Source organism: Atractosteus spatula, chromosome 5 (genome assembly GCF_055471065.1).
Source record: "Atractosteus spatula isolate fAtrSpa1 chromosome 5, fAtrSpa1.hap1, whole genome shotgun sequence".
Lineage (NCBI taxonomy): Eukaryota > Metazoa > Chordata > Actinopteri > Semionotiformes > Lepisosteidae > Atractosteus > Atractosteus spatula.
This window is the reverse complement of record NC_142710.1, coordinates 49281498-49302693: the sequence shown is the minus strand read 5'-3', so window position 1 is coordinate 49302693 and position 21196 is coordinate 49281498. Positions and strand designations below refer to the sequence as shown.

Below are 21196 nucleotides of genomic sequence, written 5' to 3'. Positions count from 1 at the left end.
GACATTGTTTCGAGATTCTTTAACTTAAATGTTTTTACTGTAAATGTGTTTGTGCTTTCCATCAAAAGTGCACATAGAACATTAATTCCAGTCAAAATGGTGTGACGTGCAAGATTCTGCCGTGCATTATTTTTAAGTGTGCATAACAAATGGGCTTGAGCACTATAGACTTGTGTGTGGTGTTACAAAGCCCAGTACTTTTTGTTACAGATTCTGCTGTTTTATAAGTTTCATAATTATACTATATTTTCATACTCCTGTGCTTGTTCAAACCATAAAAATATCCATATAACATGGGCTGGATAGCTAGATTTAATTAAATTGTTAATTTGGTATGGTATACATTGGTTCAATGAGCAGCACCATTTTTAATAGATGATGCGCTATTCAGATTGTAATATAGGCCTACTCTCACAGGTCTGAGAAAAGAATGTACCACTACAATACATGCTGTATAATGTTGTTCTTGAAAATAGATGAGAAATGTTCATCCTTATTACTATCATCAACAGATAATATTTTCTTCGCAGAGTTTTAAGTGCATTTCTAAAATTTGTGCTGTTGAATTGCTCTTACCTATATGTGATGGTTAAAGCAACAAACGTCATGCCAGTAAATGGGCTGGTACGTTTTTATATTTCAATATTCTTGGCAAAACTCACTTTTATTAAGTGAAGGATAATACAAGAAATGCCTGTGGGTATACCAAAGCTGAACTCTTGAGCTCCTTCATCTGTCTTCGACCTGAACGTCTGGAGAGATGCCCCATCTGAGGTGAAGGATGACAGACAAAAGAGGCAGCAAAAATGTTCAGTACTTGGAAAAGCTCCTGTATGAACTAGGGGACTGAGAAATGCACATTTTGTACGCATGAGTTTGGGGGCATTGGAATATATTTTCACCACCCCGTGTCTCTGAAGCATCGCTGACTGGTTCCTGTTGTTACATTACAAAGCCAGTAAGATACGTTCAATATTTTTTTCTTCCAGTGTTTTGTTTTTAGCCTAAACGGTCCTCAAATGAGGAGGACATAAGGGAGCTAGTTCGTGGTACAAAAAAACGCTAAGAAACACTGCTCTAGAAAACGTGTGAAGCTCAAATCTCACCAAAGCCCTGTTAGCTTCGTATCAGATCTCAAAGATCCTCAGCTAAAACTGCACATACAACAGCTCCACCTAGACCGTCTTGTTACGAAAGCGATTTTGCTAATTACAATTTGTAACTTAAATGATTTTGTATATATATGTACGTATTTAACTTACAATTACAGTTTACGTAATTGTAAGTTATATTCTTCTCTAAGCATCTGTGCAATTTTAAGATTTGTTATAACGGTTTCATTAACTCGGTTCTTACATATACTGTACAGAAAATAGAGCATATGTCTTCAGAAATTGGGGTAGGAAAGGAAATTACGTCTTTGGCCGGCCGGAAGTTGATGTCACCACAGGGTTTGTTTGGTGCTACGTGGAAAGGAAGTAGGAGTTGAAATTGTCAAAACAGTTCGGTCATGCACTAATCAGCGCATACCTTTCGAAAATATTGAATATTTATCTTGAGGTCTCACCACGGTTCTACGGAATTTGATCTGGGACTTGCATTTCGAAAATCCAAAGATTCAAACACAATGACTATTTTCATGTATTTTCATGTTTAGCCTTTGGAGTTAGTGAAACGGCCTAGTTGTTGTAGAAGGCAAGAAAGTAAGTTGTTGTGATACGTAGGGCTTCAAATCTGTAGGGTCGGGAGAGGGAGTATCTTACCGGGTTATAAATGTAGATAAATATGAGCTGGTTCAATGCCTCGCAGCTGTCCAGTTTTGCCAAACAGGCTCTGACAACAGCTCAGAAATCAATCGATCGGGTTTTGGACATCAAGGAGGAAGACCAGTGGGGTGACACTGTGCTGCCGTCCTACGATGGTAATTATGTTATCTTTTTTATTTTTATTTGTAGTGGTTGTTTATTCGTTTGCAGCAGCATCTGATGTAAGGTGAGAGAAATGTTAATCGATTCCCGTTCGAGAAAATTATTCCAAATGCATAATTCGTGCTAAGCGATTATGTATATTACACAAGCAATGTCTAGATTTTTAATTTCGGTGTTGACACTGTGAGAAGTGGTTTTCGCGATCCTTGATTGTCGCGGATCCCTACTGCCCAATGTAATGCGTGTGCCGATTCCTAGGACCTTTGCTAACAGCGGAACATTTTTAGTATTGGGTGATGTCAATGACCAGGGTCACTGCAATTGGGTCGTTGTCATTAGATAAGACTCTGTGTCGTGGTTGAGAATTGACAACCGTCTCTTAATGAGAATATCGGAGGCAGTGTTTCTGAAAACAAATGTTCTTTAGGCCAGTAAATACTTTAGAACTTTAAAAGTGACGTTAAAACATTTTCGTGAGTAAAAGCTAGGAAAACTTATTTTTAGTGAACGCTGTGACACCCAAGCGTCCATTTAAACTATCTGGGGTTATTTGGGGTCCCAAGGCATTATGTCGAGTTTTCTAAAAACCTCTTGTGCTAGTTTCTTTTGTATTACTTGTGTTGTTGTCCTCCTGGGTTTCTTTTTGCATCTCTTTATGCAGTATAATGTTTCAGAGTTAGGACTAATTGCTCTGATTCAATGAACTATGGGAAATGGTTGCTTCCTTAAGACAAATGTTAAGTTACAAATGAGATTAAACCAGTCGGCCCATCTTGCTTGGCTGGTAGGGTCTTATTGATCAGAGGTTCTTAACCAAACCTCTCTATCAGGATCCATGGTAGTCTGCTTGCTGTAATGTTTTTGTTTTAGTCTCCCAATAAACCTCTGCATAAAGGGATGTTTTCAGTGCTACCTGCACATTCTCTTAATTTCCACAGGTCCTTTGGCACATGTTTAGTCTTCTGATTGGCTTTGTCAATAAAAAACGTTTGCGTTTCAAATGCCTGTATCAAATATTGCTCCCTCTTTTCCAGATTCATTTAACCTTTCTGTGTGTGGTATTCCTTTATGGTCAAAGATGAACATTTTTACTTTTTGCAACGGATTTAAGATATCATTTTTATTAATGTGGTGACCGAAATGACATTGTATTGCAATTGTATCATCAGTATCTTTAACAATGTAAATACAACATCCCTTCTACACTTTTCACCATTTATCTGTAAAATCAGCATAGTTTCAGTGGGAAATAGCCAAGCAAAACAGAGCAAGGTCTTTATCTTTTGGCATTTCATCAGACTGTTTTGTCGCTTACACCCTTTTTCCAGATTTGCCTGGAAAGACATCTTTCTCCAGTGAGGGCTGGAGTACCTCGCCGTGGAATTCCCCATTAGAAAAGTGCTCTCCGGCTGCTCCGGCATCCACAGAGGCCATCACCACCCCAGTCACGCGCACTGTAGTGGACGAATCCGAGAACTTCTTCAGTGCCTTTTTGCAACCAGCAGAGCTGCAGAATGTGAAGAACAGCCAGGTCGTGTCCGTGCCTCCTGCCAAATCGCCCAGGCCCGAAGAAGAGAAGCCCAGGACTCTTGCGTCGAAGGAGAATTTAGATCCTCTCAAACCCGGTCCTGTTAAACTGGGGAAACTGGAAACGAAAAAGCCCGTAGCATCCAAACCTGTAAGCATCGACCTAGCAAAGCCTGCTGCGGCTGCTGATACTGGTGGTCACAAGCCAGATCCTGAAAGCTCTCTTCCGCAAAAGTCTACTCCGGAAACTGTTGTGTGTGTAACTGACGGAAAAAATCAAGTGGAGCTGTCAGATGGAACAGCTGCTGTTTCGGAAGTGACAAAGGCAGAGAAGTCTCCCTCCCCTACAGATGTCCCAGTTGAGGACAGTGTCGTCAATGGCGGCTGTGAGGGGACGCCACCAGAAAGCCCTTCCAAACCTCGCTTGGCTCCCTCAAAGGAGATGCTGTTGGAGTCGAAAGACCCCAAATCTGAAGACCGACAAAGCAATACACCTTCCCCTCCCGTGAGCACTTTCTCTTCAGGCACGTCGACCACCAGCGACATCGAAGTCCTGGACCACGAGAGCGTGCTTAGCGAAAGCTCCGCCAGCTCCAGGCAAGAGAACGCCGAGTCCAAAACCGGCCTGCACCTGATGCAGACCTCCTTCCAGCTCCTGTCTGCTTCGGCCTGCGCCGACTTCCCGCGGCTCGACGACTACCAGAAGCTCACGGAGAGCTGCGGCTCTTCCGACGCCTTTGAGAGGATCGACTCGTTCAGCGTGCAGTCGCTCGACAGCCGGAGCGTCAGCGAGCTGAACTCTGACGACGAGCTGTCGGGTCGGGCCTGCACTCTGGCCTCCATTGCGACTGGGCCGGCTGCCCCACACGTGGCCCCGGCGGACCAGGATGAGCAGAGGAGCGAAGAAGAACTGATGGAAACCCCGAAGGACAAGTCGCTGGAAGACAGTGAAATGGAGGAGAGTGGCCGGAGCGCGACTCCAGTGAATTGTGAGCCGGCTGAAGAACTGGCGCACCCTGAAAATGCTAGCGATGGCTTGTCCTCAGCGATGCACGTCAAAGAAACGGTCCCATCCCAGCTGGCCAGCGAGGAAAAAAGTGAGGTTTCCAATTACCAGTTGCTTGAGCTGCAGAAGGTGATCATTTTATCTTCTTTGACCCTTAAATATGCAATCATGTCAGGCTTAACTTTTTGTGTAATTCCTCTCTTCATGCTGATATCTCAGTTCCTTAAAAAATAGCATCTCCCTAATTTTTGAAAAATGGATGTTTGAGTTTTGAATTGAAAATAATTGTTGAACATCTGAGTTATATATTTTTTCTCTCATCATCCATGATAAAAAAAAGACCTTCTTTCTTGTGGCAGGAGAAAAGAGAGTCCAAATTTAGATAGCTTCCTCTTTCTTGTAGCTGTGAGATACTGGTGGCCAAAGGCCAGGTCCTGTCAAGTTTTATTAAATGGTAATAATTGATAATAAAATCTAAAGTTTATATATTTTTTATAATTTATAATTTACATTTTGTGGACATTTCCTTTTTTAGATTATGAAATGGAATTGCCTTGGTCCCAACATCATTTTCAGTTGATGATAAACATCTCTCCAGTTTATTATAACTTTTATGTTTTATGTGACAATAATACATAACTATGTATTAGTACATTTAAGAAGTAGAAATCTCTTTTCAGACTATTGATGAGCTGACAAACAGACTTGAAAAGAGAGAAATCCAGCTGTTAGCTGTCAGTAAAGACAAAGCAAGATTGGAAGAGGAGCATGACAATCTTAAAGAGTAAGTGTTGATTGTCTTTAAATATTAGCTGTCTGTGGACTTCTGCAGCGCAGATTTTGCCCTGAAGTTCAAACATGGCTCACTTGGTTTTGTCTGCACAATTGCAATTGCTATTTGCTGGGTGCTGCCAGTATTTGGGCTTGCTGGGTACTAGAAAATTCTCAGACTATGAGCAGCAGTGCTCCCTGTCACTTGCTAGGGGGCAATACTTGTGCAGTGATGTTACCAAGAGCTGTGTTACTCTTCCGATCAGTGGTGACTGTCTTGTAGGCACAAATAATTGCAGAGACAAGTCCATGGCCTGATTTCCCCTGTGCTGATAGAAGGGCTGTAATAATAATGCCAGGCTATATGAAAACAGTTTGGAGAGTATAAAGTAGAAAAAATTAATCAACTAGGGGAAAACTAGTTGACGATGCATTAGGGAAGAAAATATAAATTTGGTAATGTTAACTACAAAATGTTTCAGCTTTTGAGTAATTTCTTTGAATCACAATAGAATTCAGCTAAGCAGGGAATTTCTAGGTTTGTTTGTGCTTTACAAGAAACTGAACATTTCTGGACAAAGGTCTTGTCAGTTTCCCCCTTTCCATTTACTACTGAAGGTGGTCAAAAAATATGCTAGCAATAACAATATGATTTTACCATTGTATTTAATGCCAGCGTTTAGAGAGATTCTTGTCCCATCAGACATGTTCCAACAGCAGAGCCTTGCTGTCTGTGTTCACAGTGAAATGATCAGTCTGAAGGAAGAGAGCTCGGGCGTGCAGACTCTGAAGGAAGAGTTCACTCAGCGGATTGCAGATGCAGAAAAGAAAGCGCAGTTAGCCTGTAAGGAACGAGATGCCATGAAAAAGGTAGAAGCGTGAATGGACACCTGTTATAAAACCCCACTTTCTGCCATACTGTGGTTGCTGTAAACGAGACCATTGTAATTTTATATGTGCATGGTGTTGCTTTTGCACAGGTTATACAGCATCGTGTAATCTGACGTAAAATTGTGTTCTTAAATGTCAGTAAATATTCTGCACTGATATACTCGAGCTATACCGGCATAAATATGATAAATGCATAAATAAATGATTTATAATAGGTTTATTCCATGCTGAAAAGAGAAGAAAGGAAACGCAACGTTTCGGCTGCTTACACCCGAAGAAGCACTTCCACCCTCACAGTTGAAATGTTGTTTCCTTTCTTCTCTTTTCAGCATGGAATAAACCTATTACTTGTTCCTTTGCAGCCTACACATGCTGACGCAGCTACCCACCTAAATAAATGATTTATCAGGCTCAGATTGTGAAAAATGTATTCCCGCTGTTTTGAGTTTTGAGTGTCAATAGTTGAGGAATGGCTAGTTATTAACATTTGACAGTTCTATGCATTTTACAAATGTAAAGTTTAAAAACAATGTCTTTATGTTCCACACTCATTTGTGATGCATAGGGTTCTGAAAGTACACCATTTGGTGTTAATATTATTCAGTTTACGAGCGCCAAGGGAATTGCAGATGTCATTCTCAAGAATCTCTCCTGCTTGTCTTGCGATTTCATAAACAGGACCTTAAAGCACTGAAAGAGGAACTGTCAATGAGACTGAACTCAAATGAGACTGCCGAGATAATGAGAGAAAAAGATGAACAAATCAAGGGCCTGCTAGAAGAAGGTGAGGTTCTCTAGAGGCAGACCTTATTTTGTGCATGAACACCAGAGATTATGGTGGAATTTTAATTCCAGCACTGGCAGGTGAAGTGAGAGACGTCTCAGTAGTGTGTTTGTAGGATGGAGAAAGGGACAAAGTTTCATCCAGGGATGTCATCAAAGCTCCTTTGTTTCACTGTAACATCTAGCTTATTGAACAACAATTGTTTAATTCTTGGGATTCCAAATTGTCTGCATATAGAAAGTAAAATACAATGAATAGTGATGGGCCATTCACATTAGAAATACTGTTGTTGTTGTGTGTCTACATTCAGAAGAATATACAGTGATATTTCATATAAATTTTCATTATGCGTGTTAACTAGTTTTTAAAGGTGACCTTCAATGTATTAGAAGCTAGATTGTATAAGTACATCCATCACATGAGAGCCAAAAGTTTCATTTTGTGTGCAGGGCATGTTTGCAGTAGCAGGTATTTGAAGTTATGTGCTTTGTGTTGATGTATTGTGAAGCATATAGAGTGAGACAACAAAACTGTCCCTGCTTTCAGGCGAAAAGCTTTCCAAGCAGCAGCTTCACAGCTCCAACATCATAAAGAAGCTGAGAACAAAGGAGAAGGAGAATGAAAACCTGACGATAAAGCAGAACAAAAGGATAAAGGAGCTCGAAGAGGAGCTGAGGCATCTACAGGAGGTTGGTAGGGTGGCGGCCAACATAGTGTTTTTGTTCTTTTACAACCATGGGGTGAACAAAAACATTTCACAAAGTGAATACAGCTCTTTGCAGCTTTTGGATTCCAGTAGAATTGGCTGCATCATGTACATCTATAATTTTCTAATATTTATTTAGATGGATGAAATATAGAATATTTGATTTTTGTCAGGTGAAGTAACTTGTCTGCTTCTTTATTGTCCATCTGAAAGCGTATAAATTTGTCTTTGGCATCACCACAAAAAACTACAAAAAACAAGTAATACTCAACATAAAATAAACACGCTAAGAACAAACAGTATAATGGTATTGTAATGATTACACTTCCTATCATTACACTAATCTGATAGCTTCATTCACGAAACAATCACTTAGCAGCATTTAAATACCAATTACACAGGGAACAAAATACTTCTTTTATACATTTTTCTTGGCCATAGGCATTCTCAAATATCACCCATGAAGGCAGCAAATTAAATGGAAATGAAGAGGGTGGGAGGTATCATCGACAGTAAGCAGAGCTTTCCTTTGAACTGCAATATAATACAGTCCTTTAAGCAGTTTCTGTGGTCGACCAATTATTTTACTAGCAGTATTAACAATTCTGGCCAGTTTCCCCTAATACTAAGGCTATCATTTCACATGGGGACAGCAAAAGACTCACCTCAAACCCTTTCAGCTTGCTGATCAAAAATATACGCTGACTAGCCTTCTTAAAAATGCAGTTGGTATTGTCTGCAAAATTTAAATATACATCTATAACCAAACAACATTCCCAGGTTTATTTGGTGTAGAGTTTCTTTCATGGGCTTTTTTGGAGTGATTTCAAGTTCAAGTTTATTGTCATTATACTCATACACAGGTATATTGTATAACGAAATGCTATTTAGCTAGCTCTCAGACAGTAAGTAGTACAAAAAACAACAATACAATTGTATAAGAAAAGAAAGACGGAGACAACAGGCAGTGTGCAAAACAACAACGGGTAACAGGTAATGTGCAAAACTATACGTCAACAGAATGAAATAAAAGATACAAAATTATGGGGGGTGAACTTCTTGACATGTGAGGTAGAGATAGATTTCAATGTGTGTTTGAGTTTTGATTGAGGCACTATAAGGGTTCAGATCGTGAGAGAGGCTGGGAGAGGTTTAATAGTTTGATCGTGCAGGGGTAAAAAATGTCTCTGAGTCTGGTAGTCCGGGCCCAAATGCTCTGGTACCGTTTTCCAGATGGTAGAGGGTCAAACAGTCTGTAGCTGGGGTGTGTGGGGTCTTGGATGATGCCTAGAGCTTTCCTCAAGCACCGCCTGTCATAAATGTCCTGGATGGATGGCAGAGCATCCCCAGTGATGGACTGGGCAGTTTTCAATACCCACTGTAGGACTTTGCAGTCAGCAATACTGCAGTTGTTTGTCAGTGATGCAGTCTGTCACTATGCTTTCTGTGGTGCATCTGTAAAAGTTAGTTAGGATCTGGGGAGATATCTTAGCCTCCTTCAACCGTCTTAGGAAGAACAGGCGCTGTTGTGCTTTCTTAATCAGACAAGCGGCGTTGAGAGTCCATTTGAGGTCCTCGGTGATATGGACGCCAAGGAATTTGATGTTACTGACCTTTTTCACTTCTGTCCTGTTGATGTGGGTAGGGGCATGACCATTTTGCAGTTTTCTGAAATCAATGATCAGCTCGTTTTGCTGACGTTGAGGGTAAGGTTGTTGTCCTCACACTACGTACTAAGGAGATTGACCTACTCCCTGTAGGCCCTCTCATCATTGCCTGTGATCAGACCTACAACTGTGGTGTCATCGGCAAACTTGGTGATGGAGTTGGTGTTATGTTTGGCCTTACAATCGTGGGTGTAGAGCGAGTAAAGCAATGAACTAAGCACACAACCCTGTGGACCCCAGTGTTTAGACTTAGTGTGCCGGACGTGTGGTTTCCAAGTCTGACAGCCTGGGGTCTGCCTGTCAGGAAGTCCAGAATCCAGTTGCAGAGGGTGGTGTCCAGACCCAGTGCACTGAGTCGATGAATAGTAGTCTTGCGTATGTGTTCTTTTTATCCAGATGGGATAGGGCGGTGTGTATGGTGATGGAGATTGCGTCATTGGTGGATCTGTTGGGCCAGTAGGCGAATTGGTATGGGATCAGTGTGTCTGGAATGGTGTCCTTAATGTGCCCCATGACCAGCCTCTCGTAGCACTTCATGATGACATGTGTTAGTGCCACCGGTCGGTAGTCATTAAGACATGCCACTGTGGTTTTCTTCGGTACTGGGACGATGGTGGTTGTCTTAAAGCAAGTGGGGACTACAGCTTGGGCCAGGGACATGTTGAAAATGTCTGCGAATACACCTGCCAGTTGATGGGCGCAGGCTCTGAAGACGCAACTGGGTATGGCATCAGGTCCTGCAGCCTTGCTTGTGTTCACTTTTAGCAGAGATCTCCTCACCTCATCTGCAGACAGTGAGAGCAGCTGGCCAGCTGCGGAGGGTGCAGCTGTGTTGACTGGTTCTGTGTTGCTGGCTTCCAACCGAGCATAAAAGGTGTTGAGCTTGTTAGGCAGGGAGGTATCTTGGGCAGATGCACAGATGTTCTTCCTTTTGTAGTCTCTGAGGGTCTGTATACCTTGCCACATGCCACATTTCCACATTTCCTCCCACCTTCCAAAGCACTGCTGGCTAGTTAAATTGGCATTTCTTAATGATTCTTGTGTGTGTGCCCTGCGATGGATTGGTGTCTGATACAGGATATGGTTCTGACTTGTGCCCTCTGGTGTAGTGTAGTGTGAATAACTGGCTTTTTATTAAACAATGGATGTTTTTTTTAAATACTTCTTTAGAAATGCTGCCTTTTAAACCTTTGCCGTTTGTGCATCCTGAGATTCAAGAGATTATTGGCGTAAAATTCCTGTTGTAGGAGTTGGGAAGTAAAGACTGCAAAACTAAGCTTGTTTTAGTCTTAACGTGTGGAGGGGTAAACTCCTGGTGGAGGAATAATCCCAGATCTCCACTGTCTTGCTGCAGGTCCTGGATGGCAAAGAGGAGGTTGAGAAGCAGCATCGTGAAAACATCAAGAAGCTGAACAGTATGGTGGAGAAGCAGGAGAGGGAGCTGAGCCGGCTCCAGACGGACATCGAGGAGTTTCAGGAGAGGAGCCGCAGCCTCCAGGCAGCCCTTGACAGCTCCTACAAGTAAAGATACACGTCTAGCAGCCGGCTTCCTAGAATCCACCCAGTCTGCTTGCGCAGATGATTCTTCCTTATCAGAACCTTGTATTATATCACAGTTTGTTGAGATAAGAAATCGGAAAGATCCAGATGTGCAATTCTGAGCCTTTTAACTAGGGAAAGATTTTGAATATGTTTTTAGAGTTTTGCCGACAGATAACTACAGATTTTAATATGACATTAAAACAACAGATGTTTCAAATTGAGCAGATTTTGTGCATTTTTAATGATGCTAATCCTGCTTGAAGCTCCCCTAAAGACACCCTGAAAGCATGTTTTAGCTACATTCAGGAGTGAAGCTCATCTTGTTTTGTCACTGTGCAAGCAGATTTTGACTGTTACTCATTCTATGTATTATTATAGTGAAGCCTAAAATATTTCAAACTGTTTTTTTCAGTGGAATGCTATCACCTTTTTTTAATTAAACATTACTAATGGTCCTCAGTAAATACAAGAGTGTGGTCTGAGGTTGGCGTGTTGTCTGTCATAGCGCTGTGGTTTACATATCGCTGGTGTGACCCTTGTCACTAGCTGTCTGGCGTTGGACTTCCCTGGCACTGGAGCAAAATTTAGAAAAGTGCTACCAGGACACAGAGGGAGTTATCTGGCCATGATCATCCTGCGACTTGTTGGGTGCCTGTCGGTATACAGTGATAACAGGAAGAGACTTGCTGCTCCTTCAGTCGGTGCTGACTCTCCTGTCAGCCGCTGTGGAGCCTGCAGCCTGTTCAAGGATGAATGATTCTGACAGGTGGATGTGTCAGAAGGGAATGTACACCTGTCCTATTTTCCCGCACAAGAATTAACTATTGGCTGATGGGCTCAATTAAATCCAAATTCTGAATAGTATGGATATATAATGAAAAATAATTGGCAATTACAAATTTTTAAAAAGGTTATGGTTAATCTTGGAAGCAAACAATTGCCAATTTTGTGCAAGTAATTATCCGATACCCTTATCACTGCAAGAAAGAAGGTAATAAATGAAAAGTAAACCTAAAAGGTTGGGAGATCAAGCAATAGTGAACTGTGCTAATACAGGCCATAGCTTGATGTAACCATTTTACATGAAAGCCTTTTTCGAGATGATTTGCTTAAGAACTATAGACCGCAAAGAAACCTTTTTTTCATTTTCATGGTTGCAAATTGCTCTTCATTTACAGGTCAGCATTTTAATGCGTGCTTTGCTTTCAGGGAACTTGCAGAATTGCACAGAGCAAACGCTACAAGGGACAGTGAAGCACAGGAGGCTGCACTGAGCCGGGAGATACAGGCCAAAGAGCAGCTGTCTCTTGCTCTGGAGAAGGCACAGGAAGAGTCCAGGACTCAGCAGGAGGCCTTAGCCCTTCAGGTGACTCGCGTCTTGTCTTCACTTTAACATTAGCTTGTAAAGTCTTTACAGACTACAGATCATTACTCCTTTCCCATCTTCCTCAACAGGTTGCAGACCTGAGGCTGGCATTACAGAGAGCCGAGCAGCAGCAGGCTAGAAAGGAGGACTACCTTCGTGAAGAGATCAGCGAATTGCAGCAGGTCAGGCAGCAGAGCGTAATATAAAATATAACAATTTTACATTTAGTGTACATGCATGGTGATTTGAGTACTCACTTGGGCATTGGTTCTTTTTTTACAATATGACCAAGTCATGTTCTGTTTTTCCTTAATGATATATTGGTGATTACAGTATGAAATAATTGCCTCCATAATAAACTGGATTTTCTGAGTTCAGGAACATTTAAATTGACAACATTTCACAATCGCAGTCCTCTCTTTTGTCCGCTGTAGAGACTTCAAGCAGCAGAAACTCGGAACCAGGAGCTCAGCCAAAGTGTGACCTCAGCAACCAGACCACTGCTGCGGCAGATTGAAAACCTACAGGCAACACTGGGGGCACAGACCTCCTCCTGGGAGAAACTGGAGAAGAACATCTCCGATAGACTAGGTGAGCAGAGTCGTGCATCTCAGTAGTTGTTCCACACTGGTTAAGCTTGCATGCTGTTTTCAAAATAGATGTGTGTGTTCAGAGAAGGTATTCTTACAAAATAGGTGGCAGAGAGGTTAAATAAAATGTAAATGTATCCAAAAGGCAGGTAGCAATTTCAAGTATGTGAGTTTTTTCTCTGGCACACCTCTGAAAAAAGAAATCGGAGTCAAAACTCGGACAAATATTGATTGACGATGAACAACACAACTATATACAAAACATTGCACTATTTCCAAAACTCAGAGGCCTACGTTCTACAGACCCAGAAACCTGGCATGCTAGCCTACTAACCTGAAACTCCATGCAACACCTGTACAGGCAGAAAAGAGAAAAGAACTCTGCGTCCTAAATAAAATAATATGACTCAGCTCTAAATCTCCCTTCCTACAATAGTTATTCCCAAAAGTGAAGGGATATCTGCCTCCCTTACATCACCAAACTAAAGAGATATTAGTCTCAGGTTTCCACAATACAGAAAATCAGAATTTCATAAAACAAATAGGACAGTAGGCTCTCTTTAACAAGGTTAAATTATTTCACCAGAATCTGGTTCCAAGACTGATATGAACAAGGTGTTCTTGCACAAGCTTAGAGGAAAAGGATGGTGATGATATTCCTTCTTCTGTTTCGTTTTCTGCCTTCTGTTTCACTCTGTGCCTGATCAGCTGTCTTTGTCTTTTTATTTTGTGTTTCTAGAAAGACTTATGCTTTATCATCCACTTAGTTAACAACAGTAAATCCCCAAATCCCCCTGATCATCTGTGTGTACCTGTCCTCAACCTGCCTGCATCTGGACAAACACCTCAAATTATGTGCATCAGACTTTCTGTTTAGACCTCGAGTAGTGCAATAGGAGGTGGCCTACAAAAATGACCAATTTTGTAACCCCCTCATACTTTGATGGTAACAGTATTTCATCATTACACTTTCTAGTATTCTGTTGTGATTATGTTTGCTTATAGTGTATTTGAATTTTCTTCTTGTCTCATTTAGTAGTAGTTTTCCATTTTCAGCTGTTGTTTTGTAGTGGTTTTAGTAGAAGTAGAAACCTGGCTTACTTTTTCTTCAGCTAGTGCACTTTAAATTAATAGATGGCCTTGACAGTGCTTTGTGGGGTCTTGTAAAACATAAATATCACAATTTGCCTTGCTGAAATACCACATATGCTCTTCAAAATCAGCTGCAGGGTGAAATTTTAGCTCCTGGACAAAAGCAATTTGATTGCAATATACAGGAACATCAAAGGTTGGCAGGTGCGGTCTTGTCCAGGAAGAGTCTAAAATCAAAATTCAGCAGATTTTTTTGAGCTTAATGTTGTCTCCTTCTTGCCAAGCCACAGTAACTCTCTCACCACACTACCTCATCTCTTACTTCCACATTTAACAGCAGAGGCTGTCTACATTGTGAATAGAATGAAACCGCTAATCAAACTAGATCTGATGTGATGTGTTGATTCAGTTCAGTTTATTGTCATATGCACACGTGCAATGAAATGCGTATTTGCATGTATGCCCCAATACAAAGAATACAAGGACATTAAGGAAACGCCGAAAACATAACCACAGAACAGCAGCAGCAGCAGCAAGTTAAATAACATACATCTTGGGAAAAAAAAACACATCAGTGTGAGTGCTAGATCTTGTGAACTCAAAATGTCACACCCTGAAGTGCAGCAGTTGCAGTTGGTCATCTTTGGGCGGAGCGGTGGCACTGTGGTTAAGGATCTGCGCCTGTGGCTGGAAGGTTGCCAGTTCAAATTCCATGATCGGCAGAGGAATCGTACTCCATTGGGCCCCTGAGCAAGGCCCTTAACCCCAACTGCCCCAGGAGCGCCGTATGACCCTGCGCTCTGATCCCAAGTTTCTCTCCCTGTCTGTGTGCCTGTGTGTCTCGTGGGGAGCAAGCTTACCTTACCTTACCTTATCTTGTCTTGTCTCCCTGCGTAGCGGACGCACAGGCACAGCTGGCTGTTGCCGTGGAGAAAGAGCGGTCTGCTGCAGAGGAGCTCCTCAGTTTCAAAGCCCAGCTGGCCTCTGTGGAGTCTCAGAACAGCCTCCTGCGTCAGGAGAAGGGCCGCTTGCAGGTTCTACTGGACTCTGAGAAATCCAAAAGAGAGAAACTAGAGGATGACAGCAGCAGGTATCGCGTCACTGCCATCTTTTTTTAAGGAAACTAAGTTGTTTGTTGTAACCCCTCATTGCCTTTGCATTGCTTTTCAGCTGGCGGTTGCCTACTAACGTGATTTCATAGAGTCATTTTTTTTTCCCCCACAAACACTCTAGTGCCACTAACCAGTTAGATTTTTTGCAGTTAGAAGGCTTTGGTGCTTCATTTTAAAAGACAAACACATTTAAGTAGGATGGATGATCGTAGAATTAGTTCCATCAAGTTTTATTTGGACCTGATTCAAGGGCTAGTTTTTTATAGTTATAATAAATGCTCCCACGCATTGTGTATTAAGTGACCACTTTTATCCTTTTTCTTTTTTTTTTGTTTTCACGGCTGCGTTCCTTTCATTTCCTTAGGGAGCACGCAGAGCTGCAGAACCTCAAAGGAGAGTATGCAAGAGCTCTTGAGGAGTACAAAAAGGAGAAGGTAGGAAACATTCCTGGCAGATACCTTCAACTGTGAGCATTGCAGGAACATCTGCAAAATTCTATCATCATTGTCTCTGGCTCACTTTAGGTGCTTCTGAATAATCAGCTGGAAATGGAAAAAATGAAGGTCGAACAAGAAAAGAAAAAGTATTTCTTGGTGCAAGAAGCACTGAAAGAAAAGGTAATTTTTAGTGATGATGGTGTTATTTTCCTATTAACTGTAACTATTAAACAGTTTTGATTCTTACACAAAATACTGCTATTTACACCATCAGATACTGCCAATGAATCAAATGTAGATCAAGGTAGATTAATTTGAGCTGTTTTGTGTTTATACTTGGGAACAGTCCATCCTGATAGATGGACATGAACTCTGTTCTGCTCTGTGGAACTGATTTTTAAATCCCCCAGTTTCTCTTTATACCCTCTCTCCCCTGTCTGTAACAGAATGTTTTCTTTGGCTTAAAACTGCAAAGAAAACTGCATTTGTGGATTTCAGCATGGATATGACAGTCTTCTGTAGCTCACTCTTTTGTGGGAGTGTTTTTCTTGATTAAGAAGGATGCAGAAACCTTTAATGTCTGCCAGACCGTAACATATTTCCATATTAAATGTTCCTTTCTGTAAGTAGTAAAGGCTGTCATCCTTGTCCTTGCTATTCACGAAAAAGTTATTGAAAGAAAACTAATTAGAGCATGGAAGTTCAGTTGAAATTTAACGTGTATTCGCTAATCCTTTGGACATGTAGCCAATTAAAGTTTTGATTTGACACAGCAGTATCTTTTTTGTATTGGTAAAACTGAGAAAATCTCAAATATTGAAAGAAAACATTGTATACAGAATAAATGACATCATAATTAGTGTAAACACATGCTTGAACTGAATGGGCATTTGATTATTATCTCACCTGACACCTTAACCTAAAGGGACCATCACGTTCTTAACAGAGCAAAAATGCACAATGTGGAGTGGTACTAACCTAAAGAAAAACAGTATCTCAGTTCAGCAGTTGAATACATAAATTATACATAAATACATACAAGGTACATAAATTACAGTGCTGAGCTGAGATTCCACTCTAGTAATACAGTAAAGCAAAAGCACTTGAATACGAGCCTCAGAAATCCTAGCAGTGCTGGACAAAATCCAAATCCAACAAGTGTAGAATCTTTGGTCTGCATGATGCTCAGAGAGTATGCTGCTAATGCAGAAATGTGAAGCAGACTGTGGTACTGGTACCAATTTGAAAGTGACTGTGTTCTGTTCTGAAAATGTTCTCAAAAGGAAAGAAAAGCCTATAGTCACCCAGTAGCAGACCCGAGTGCATCAGGCACCCCATCGCTCTCCCGCTCCAGCTCCATCAGTGGGGTTGATTTGGCTGGCTTGCAGAACTCCTTCTACTCACAGGTATGGCACATGATGTACCTTTCCATTCAGTAGACATTTGCCAAGTCTTTTTCTGTTGATCTAGAAACATTTCCTGCTGTTTTCAAGCTGAATCTTGGAAGGCTGTTTGATAATTAAAAGGACTTTGGTTTCTCAAGGTGTTTTTAAATACAACCCTTCCACAGGATGATTCCTTCGATCACTCGTTTGGCACACTGACCATGTCTGCTAGTGGAAGCAATTTGTATGAAGCTGTGCGCATGGGGGCAGGCTCTAGCATTATTGAGAACCTGCAGTCTCAGCTCAAACTACGAGAAGGGGAGATCATGCAGCTTCAGGTATGTCTAATGATCTCCCGAAAAATAAGTTTCACTTCCTCATTTCTGTTTCAGGACTCATGGTCTTGGTAATGCTAACTGATGGCCTTTAATCTATGTGTTTGTTTAGACTTTTGGTTTAATTGTTTTTTGCAGTCAGTCCCCAGTATTATAAAATCCCCCGCTTTAAGCATATTGTTTCCAATGCTCATTCAAGAGTCAAAAGTAAATCAGAAATTATGCCTCTTAACAGAAATTTGAAATCCATTAGCTTGCGATAAGATCTTGTCTGGAGCAAAATCCATAAGAGACAGCGGTCTCCAGAGACCAGGGCTGGGAGCCACTCCTTTAATTTTTAAATTGGTATTAATGTCAATTGTTATAAGTGTGTGGATTGACAAAACTGTGCTAATGTGACCTGTGTTATAAAAAGGAAATGAGGAAAAGGGTGGTTTGTTGATAATGTTGAAGGTTTTTATTTCTTTTTCTCCAGCTTGAAATTTCAAACCTGGAAAAAACCAGGGCTGTTATGTCAGAGGAACTAGTAAAATTAACAAACCAAAATGACGAGCTGGAAGAGAAAGTGAAGGAGATCCCAAAGCTGCGATTGCAGCTCAGGGTAAGGAGTTTCTGCTGAGAGAAGAAATTCGTTAACGTTTACATCGCACTGTCAAAGACACACTTCACTGATTTCACCTGTCTGCCTCCAGGATCTGGACCAGAGGTACAACACCATCTTGCAGATGTATGGGGAGAAAGCAGAAGAAGCTGAAGAACTCCGACTTGACCTGGAAGATGTGAAGAATATGTACAAAACCCAAATTGATGAACTGTTGAAAACCAAGAAATAGACATGGCAGCCTTGCGTCTGAATCTCAAGTGTGAAGTTAAAAAAAAAACAATTTCCTGTGCATGTACTGTATGAAGGGGGAAAGTGGTTAGTTTGTAGTTCTGCAGAAGGATCAATGCATTTCTAACTCCTTTTACTTTAAAAGAAGGTGGATTTAAACAAAAGTAAGGTTTGTAAGTGTCCTCCAAATGTTGGATTTGAAACATTCCTCTTTGCTACATCTGTATTAACAAAAGCATAGAGGTGGTTACAGATGAAACCATAAACATCATGAAATGTCTTGAAGAACAGTAGGTCTAGTCACTACATTTTAAACCTTTGAATTTATGCATATCATTGAAAAAAGAAGAAAAGAGCATTTTCTGTTTCCTGTTTTTTTCCCAACATGAGTTTTGTCACAGAATTCCATTCACTCTACGGGACTTGTTGTTGGTATTAGGTCAAGGCTGCCCAGTCCCAGTCCCAATCGGTCTCATCTCTTAACAAGCTAGTTACTGGCTTAAATAGACCAATTTAGTAGCTTCTTCCAGCTTTTCAAGTGCTGCTACTTTAAAGAGACCTAGATATTTCAGACCAGGACTGGACACCCCTGACTTGCTTCATCTCATGATGTTCTGCTGCGATTATTTGTTTTCCCAAACACATCTATGTTTTTTTTTTCTTTTTAAGGTTCCAGTATGTCTTTTCATTAATGTTGCACTTTTAAATATTTTTGTATATGAAATCTATTTAAAATATTTTATTAGGTTTTACTGAAGTGGTGCCATTCTTCAGAACAATTGAAGTTATTACCCTGCAGTTCTACAGCTTGCTCACTGTAATTTTTTACGGCTTGTACAGAAATTTGAAATCGGAGGGGATGCCTTTTGATGACGAGTTGGAAATGTCACTTTTTTCTGTTATCGTAATATAAATTAATATGTATGAAGCATGGGTCCAGACTTATAGTTGAAATTTTGTTTTGTGTTTAGTGTTTTATTTTTTACCATTTTAACTGCAAATTTGACATTGCCTCTCTAGAGAAATAACAATTTGTGGTGGATAATTTGCGCCTCTCTAGTTAAACTTACATGAACTCTCTTCAGGACCTGTTCATCTCTAATGTATCTGGAGCTAAATGCATAACCCTTTATGGCCTAAATTTTTTTTTGTGTGTAAAAACGTAAGAAGTGCCCATATAAACTTTGTATAACACAAAGAAGCAATTATTATTTTTCATTCATCTTAAAGAACACACTCTGTGCAAAGTTCACTTAGGATTTTATAGCCAGGATTTAGTTTTTCTAGAGGTAAAAGGTTTTGCATTTGGCCCTTTAGGACACAAACTCTTGCTAAAGTTCTCGATTTTGCAGTCTTTGGGCATTAATATTGGTATTAGTCTGCAGCCCCATTTGGTCAGAAGCCCAAATTCAGAGTTCATAGACTAACAAGTTCCTATAGACCGAAAAAAAAGTTGGGAAAAAATCTGCTTTAACTTTGCAAGTCATGGCAATCTTAGAGCTTCTATTTAGATTAATCTAGAATGTATTCCGTCTGAAGCTGGAGTAAAAAGAGTGTAACATAATTAGCCACTAAAATATTTTCCTTGTTCTTCTGTACAGAAATACATTAATATATAACATATAATTTAACTTAACAGTGGCTTTCTGGAGTTGCAAGGGTCAAATCAGCTGTATAGAAAATAAAATGAACATTTATATCCTTCTGGTGAATCTTCTGATCTGGTTTATCTAATTTGTTGTATCATCTGGCACCATTGCTTATAAGACGTTTACTGTAGTACATTTTCAGTGAAGTTTAGAAATTATTTAAATTAATGTGTATTGAAATGGATTGCAAAATTTAAAATTTATTCTAGCTGTAAATTGTAAATATGAACAATAAGAATTGATGGGATGAGGAAAATAAATTCTTTAACAAGTATAATGTGTGGATATGCTCGTGTTTTTCTAGGATTTCAGATTACTGCGTGATCTGCATTAAATATTGCTTTGTGTTATAATTTCAAGACGTGGGTATTACACACACAGGTGACTTGTGAAACTGAATATTTGTTGGGGCTTTCAAAAAGCGACAGCGTTCAAATTAGATTTTTGGATGAGCAGTGAAGTTTTGAATTCTGAAGGAGATTTTTGATATTTAACTTTTCTGATGTTTTCGAAGACCTGATATGTGGTATGTCTTGGTATTTTTTTTTGGGGGGGGGGGGGGTATTGTACTATTGTTTTACAACATGCAACTTAACTGCTTTTAAAAATAATTTAAAATAGTTTATTATCACTATCATAAGAAGTAAAGAAAAAAGACGTCCTAATTTACTGTTACGTGAAGACAGTTTGGTTAAGCGTTATTACGATATTAAACTAGTTTGTAATTAAAATAAGTTTAACCTCTTTATGAAGCCGATTTATGCATAAAAAAGTTTTTGTTTATTGGGCAATAGAGTGAATACAAATGGAATTGCAACCAAGCAAATTGTGAATACTTTCGAAAAGGGAACTGGTAACATTAGTAGATGCTGTTTTCTTTAACAATGGCAGGCTCGAAGGATGTACAGTAATACAAACGGGGAACTCGGAAAACCACCAATATTATCTGTAAAGCTGGAATACTTTTATTTAAGAAAAAAAACAAACGATATGAAACAATCTAAGGACATGAGGAACAAACTGCACAAAACAGTAAGAAAATATCTGAACAATGCCAAGGCCGTATATCTACCCAACATTTTGAAAATGCGTTAGCATAAACCTTTCAAATAAACCTTATAACCATAAGATACTGTGAGCACATTTGTCCTTCAAAACGGTATGGTATTTATATGGAAGGATCAAAAATACTTAACACATGAGATGTATTTATACATTTAATCGTATTTTCTAAAGTTTTCAAAATTTGCAATTACATAAAGTTAATCCACTTCACCAGACAGACAAAAGTAAAATAAAGAAGTCTTTCAGAAGGAACACATTTCCACCATACAAACTTAAATACCACAAATGTACCAGCATTAGATACAGAAGAAGGACATGCAATATTGTATGTATGAATTATTTCCTATCTATATTTGTAAATTAAATGTTGATTCTCTAAAACAATTTTTAGTTTTAAAAGTACTGCAAATAAAAACGTTTCCGTCTTAAATATCATTAATGAAATTAATGGCAACATTTTGTGTTTTGACCCGGTATATTGTGCACTATATTAAATATACGAATATATAGA

The 21196-nt window shown here is 40.0% G+C and overlaps 1 protein-coding gene across 1 annotated transcript; it reads left to right on the top strand.

The window, feature by feature from the left end:
- The first annotated feature begins 1440 nt into the window (after positions 1-1440).
- tmf1 (TATA element modulatory factor 1) lies at positions 1441-19894 on the top strand. The gene is made up of 17 exons (XM_088916820.1): positions 1441-1921; positions 3257-4590; positions 5142-5245; positions 5976-6102; positions 6802-6907; positions 7454-7596; positions 10635-10801; positions 12032-12188; positions 12278-12370; positions 12623-12779; positions 14768-14960; positions 15347-15416; positions 15507-15599; positions 16703-16825; positions 16990-17142; positions 17615-17740; positions 17832-19894. Exons 1-17 carry the CDS (start codon positions 1786-1788, stop codon positions 17970-17972), a joined length of 3423 nt encoding a protein of 1140 aa, XP_088772946.1. The 5' UTR covers positions 1441-1785; the 3' UTR covers positions 17973-19894.
- Positions 19895-21196: the final 1302 nt, after the last annotated feature.

What these genes read in the sequence shown, in the direction of transcription:
- tmf1 (XM_088916820.1), top strand. Translation starts at nt 1,786, where the DNA reads ATGAGCTGGTTCAATGCCTCGCAGCTGTCCAGTTTTGCCAAACAGGCT. An exon ending in AGGAGTACAAAAAGGAGAAG is followed by an intron (nt 15,417 to 15,506) that starts GTAGGAAACATT and finishes GGCTCACTTTAG; the next exon opens with GTGCTTCTGAATAATCAGCT. An exon ending in AGCTGCGATTGCAGCTCAGG is followed by an intron (nt 17,741 to 17,831) that starts GTAAGGAGTTTC and finishes GTCTGCCTCCAG; the next exon opens with GATCTGGACCAGAGGTACAA.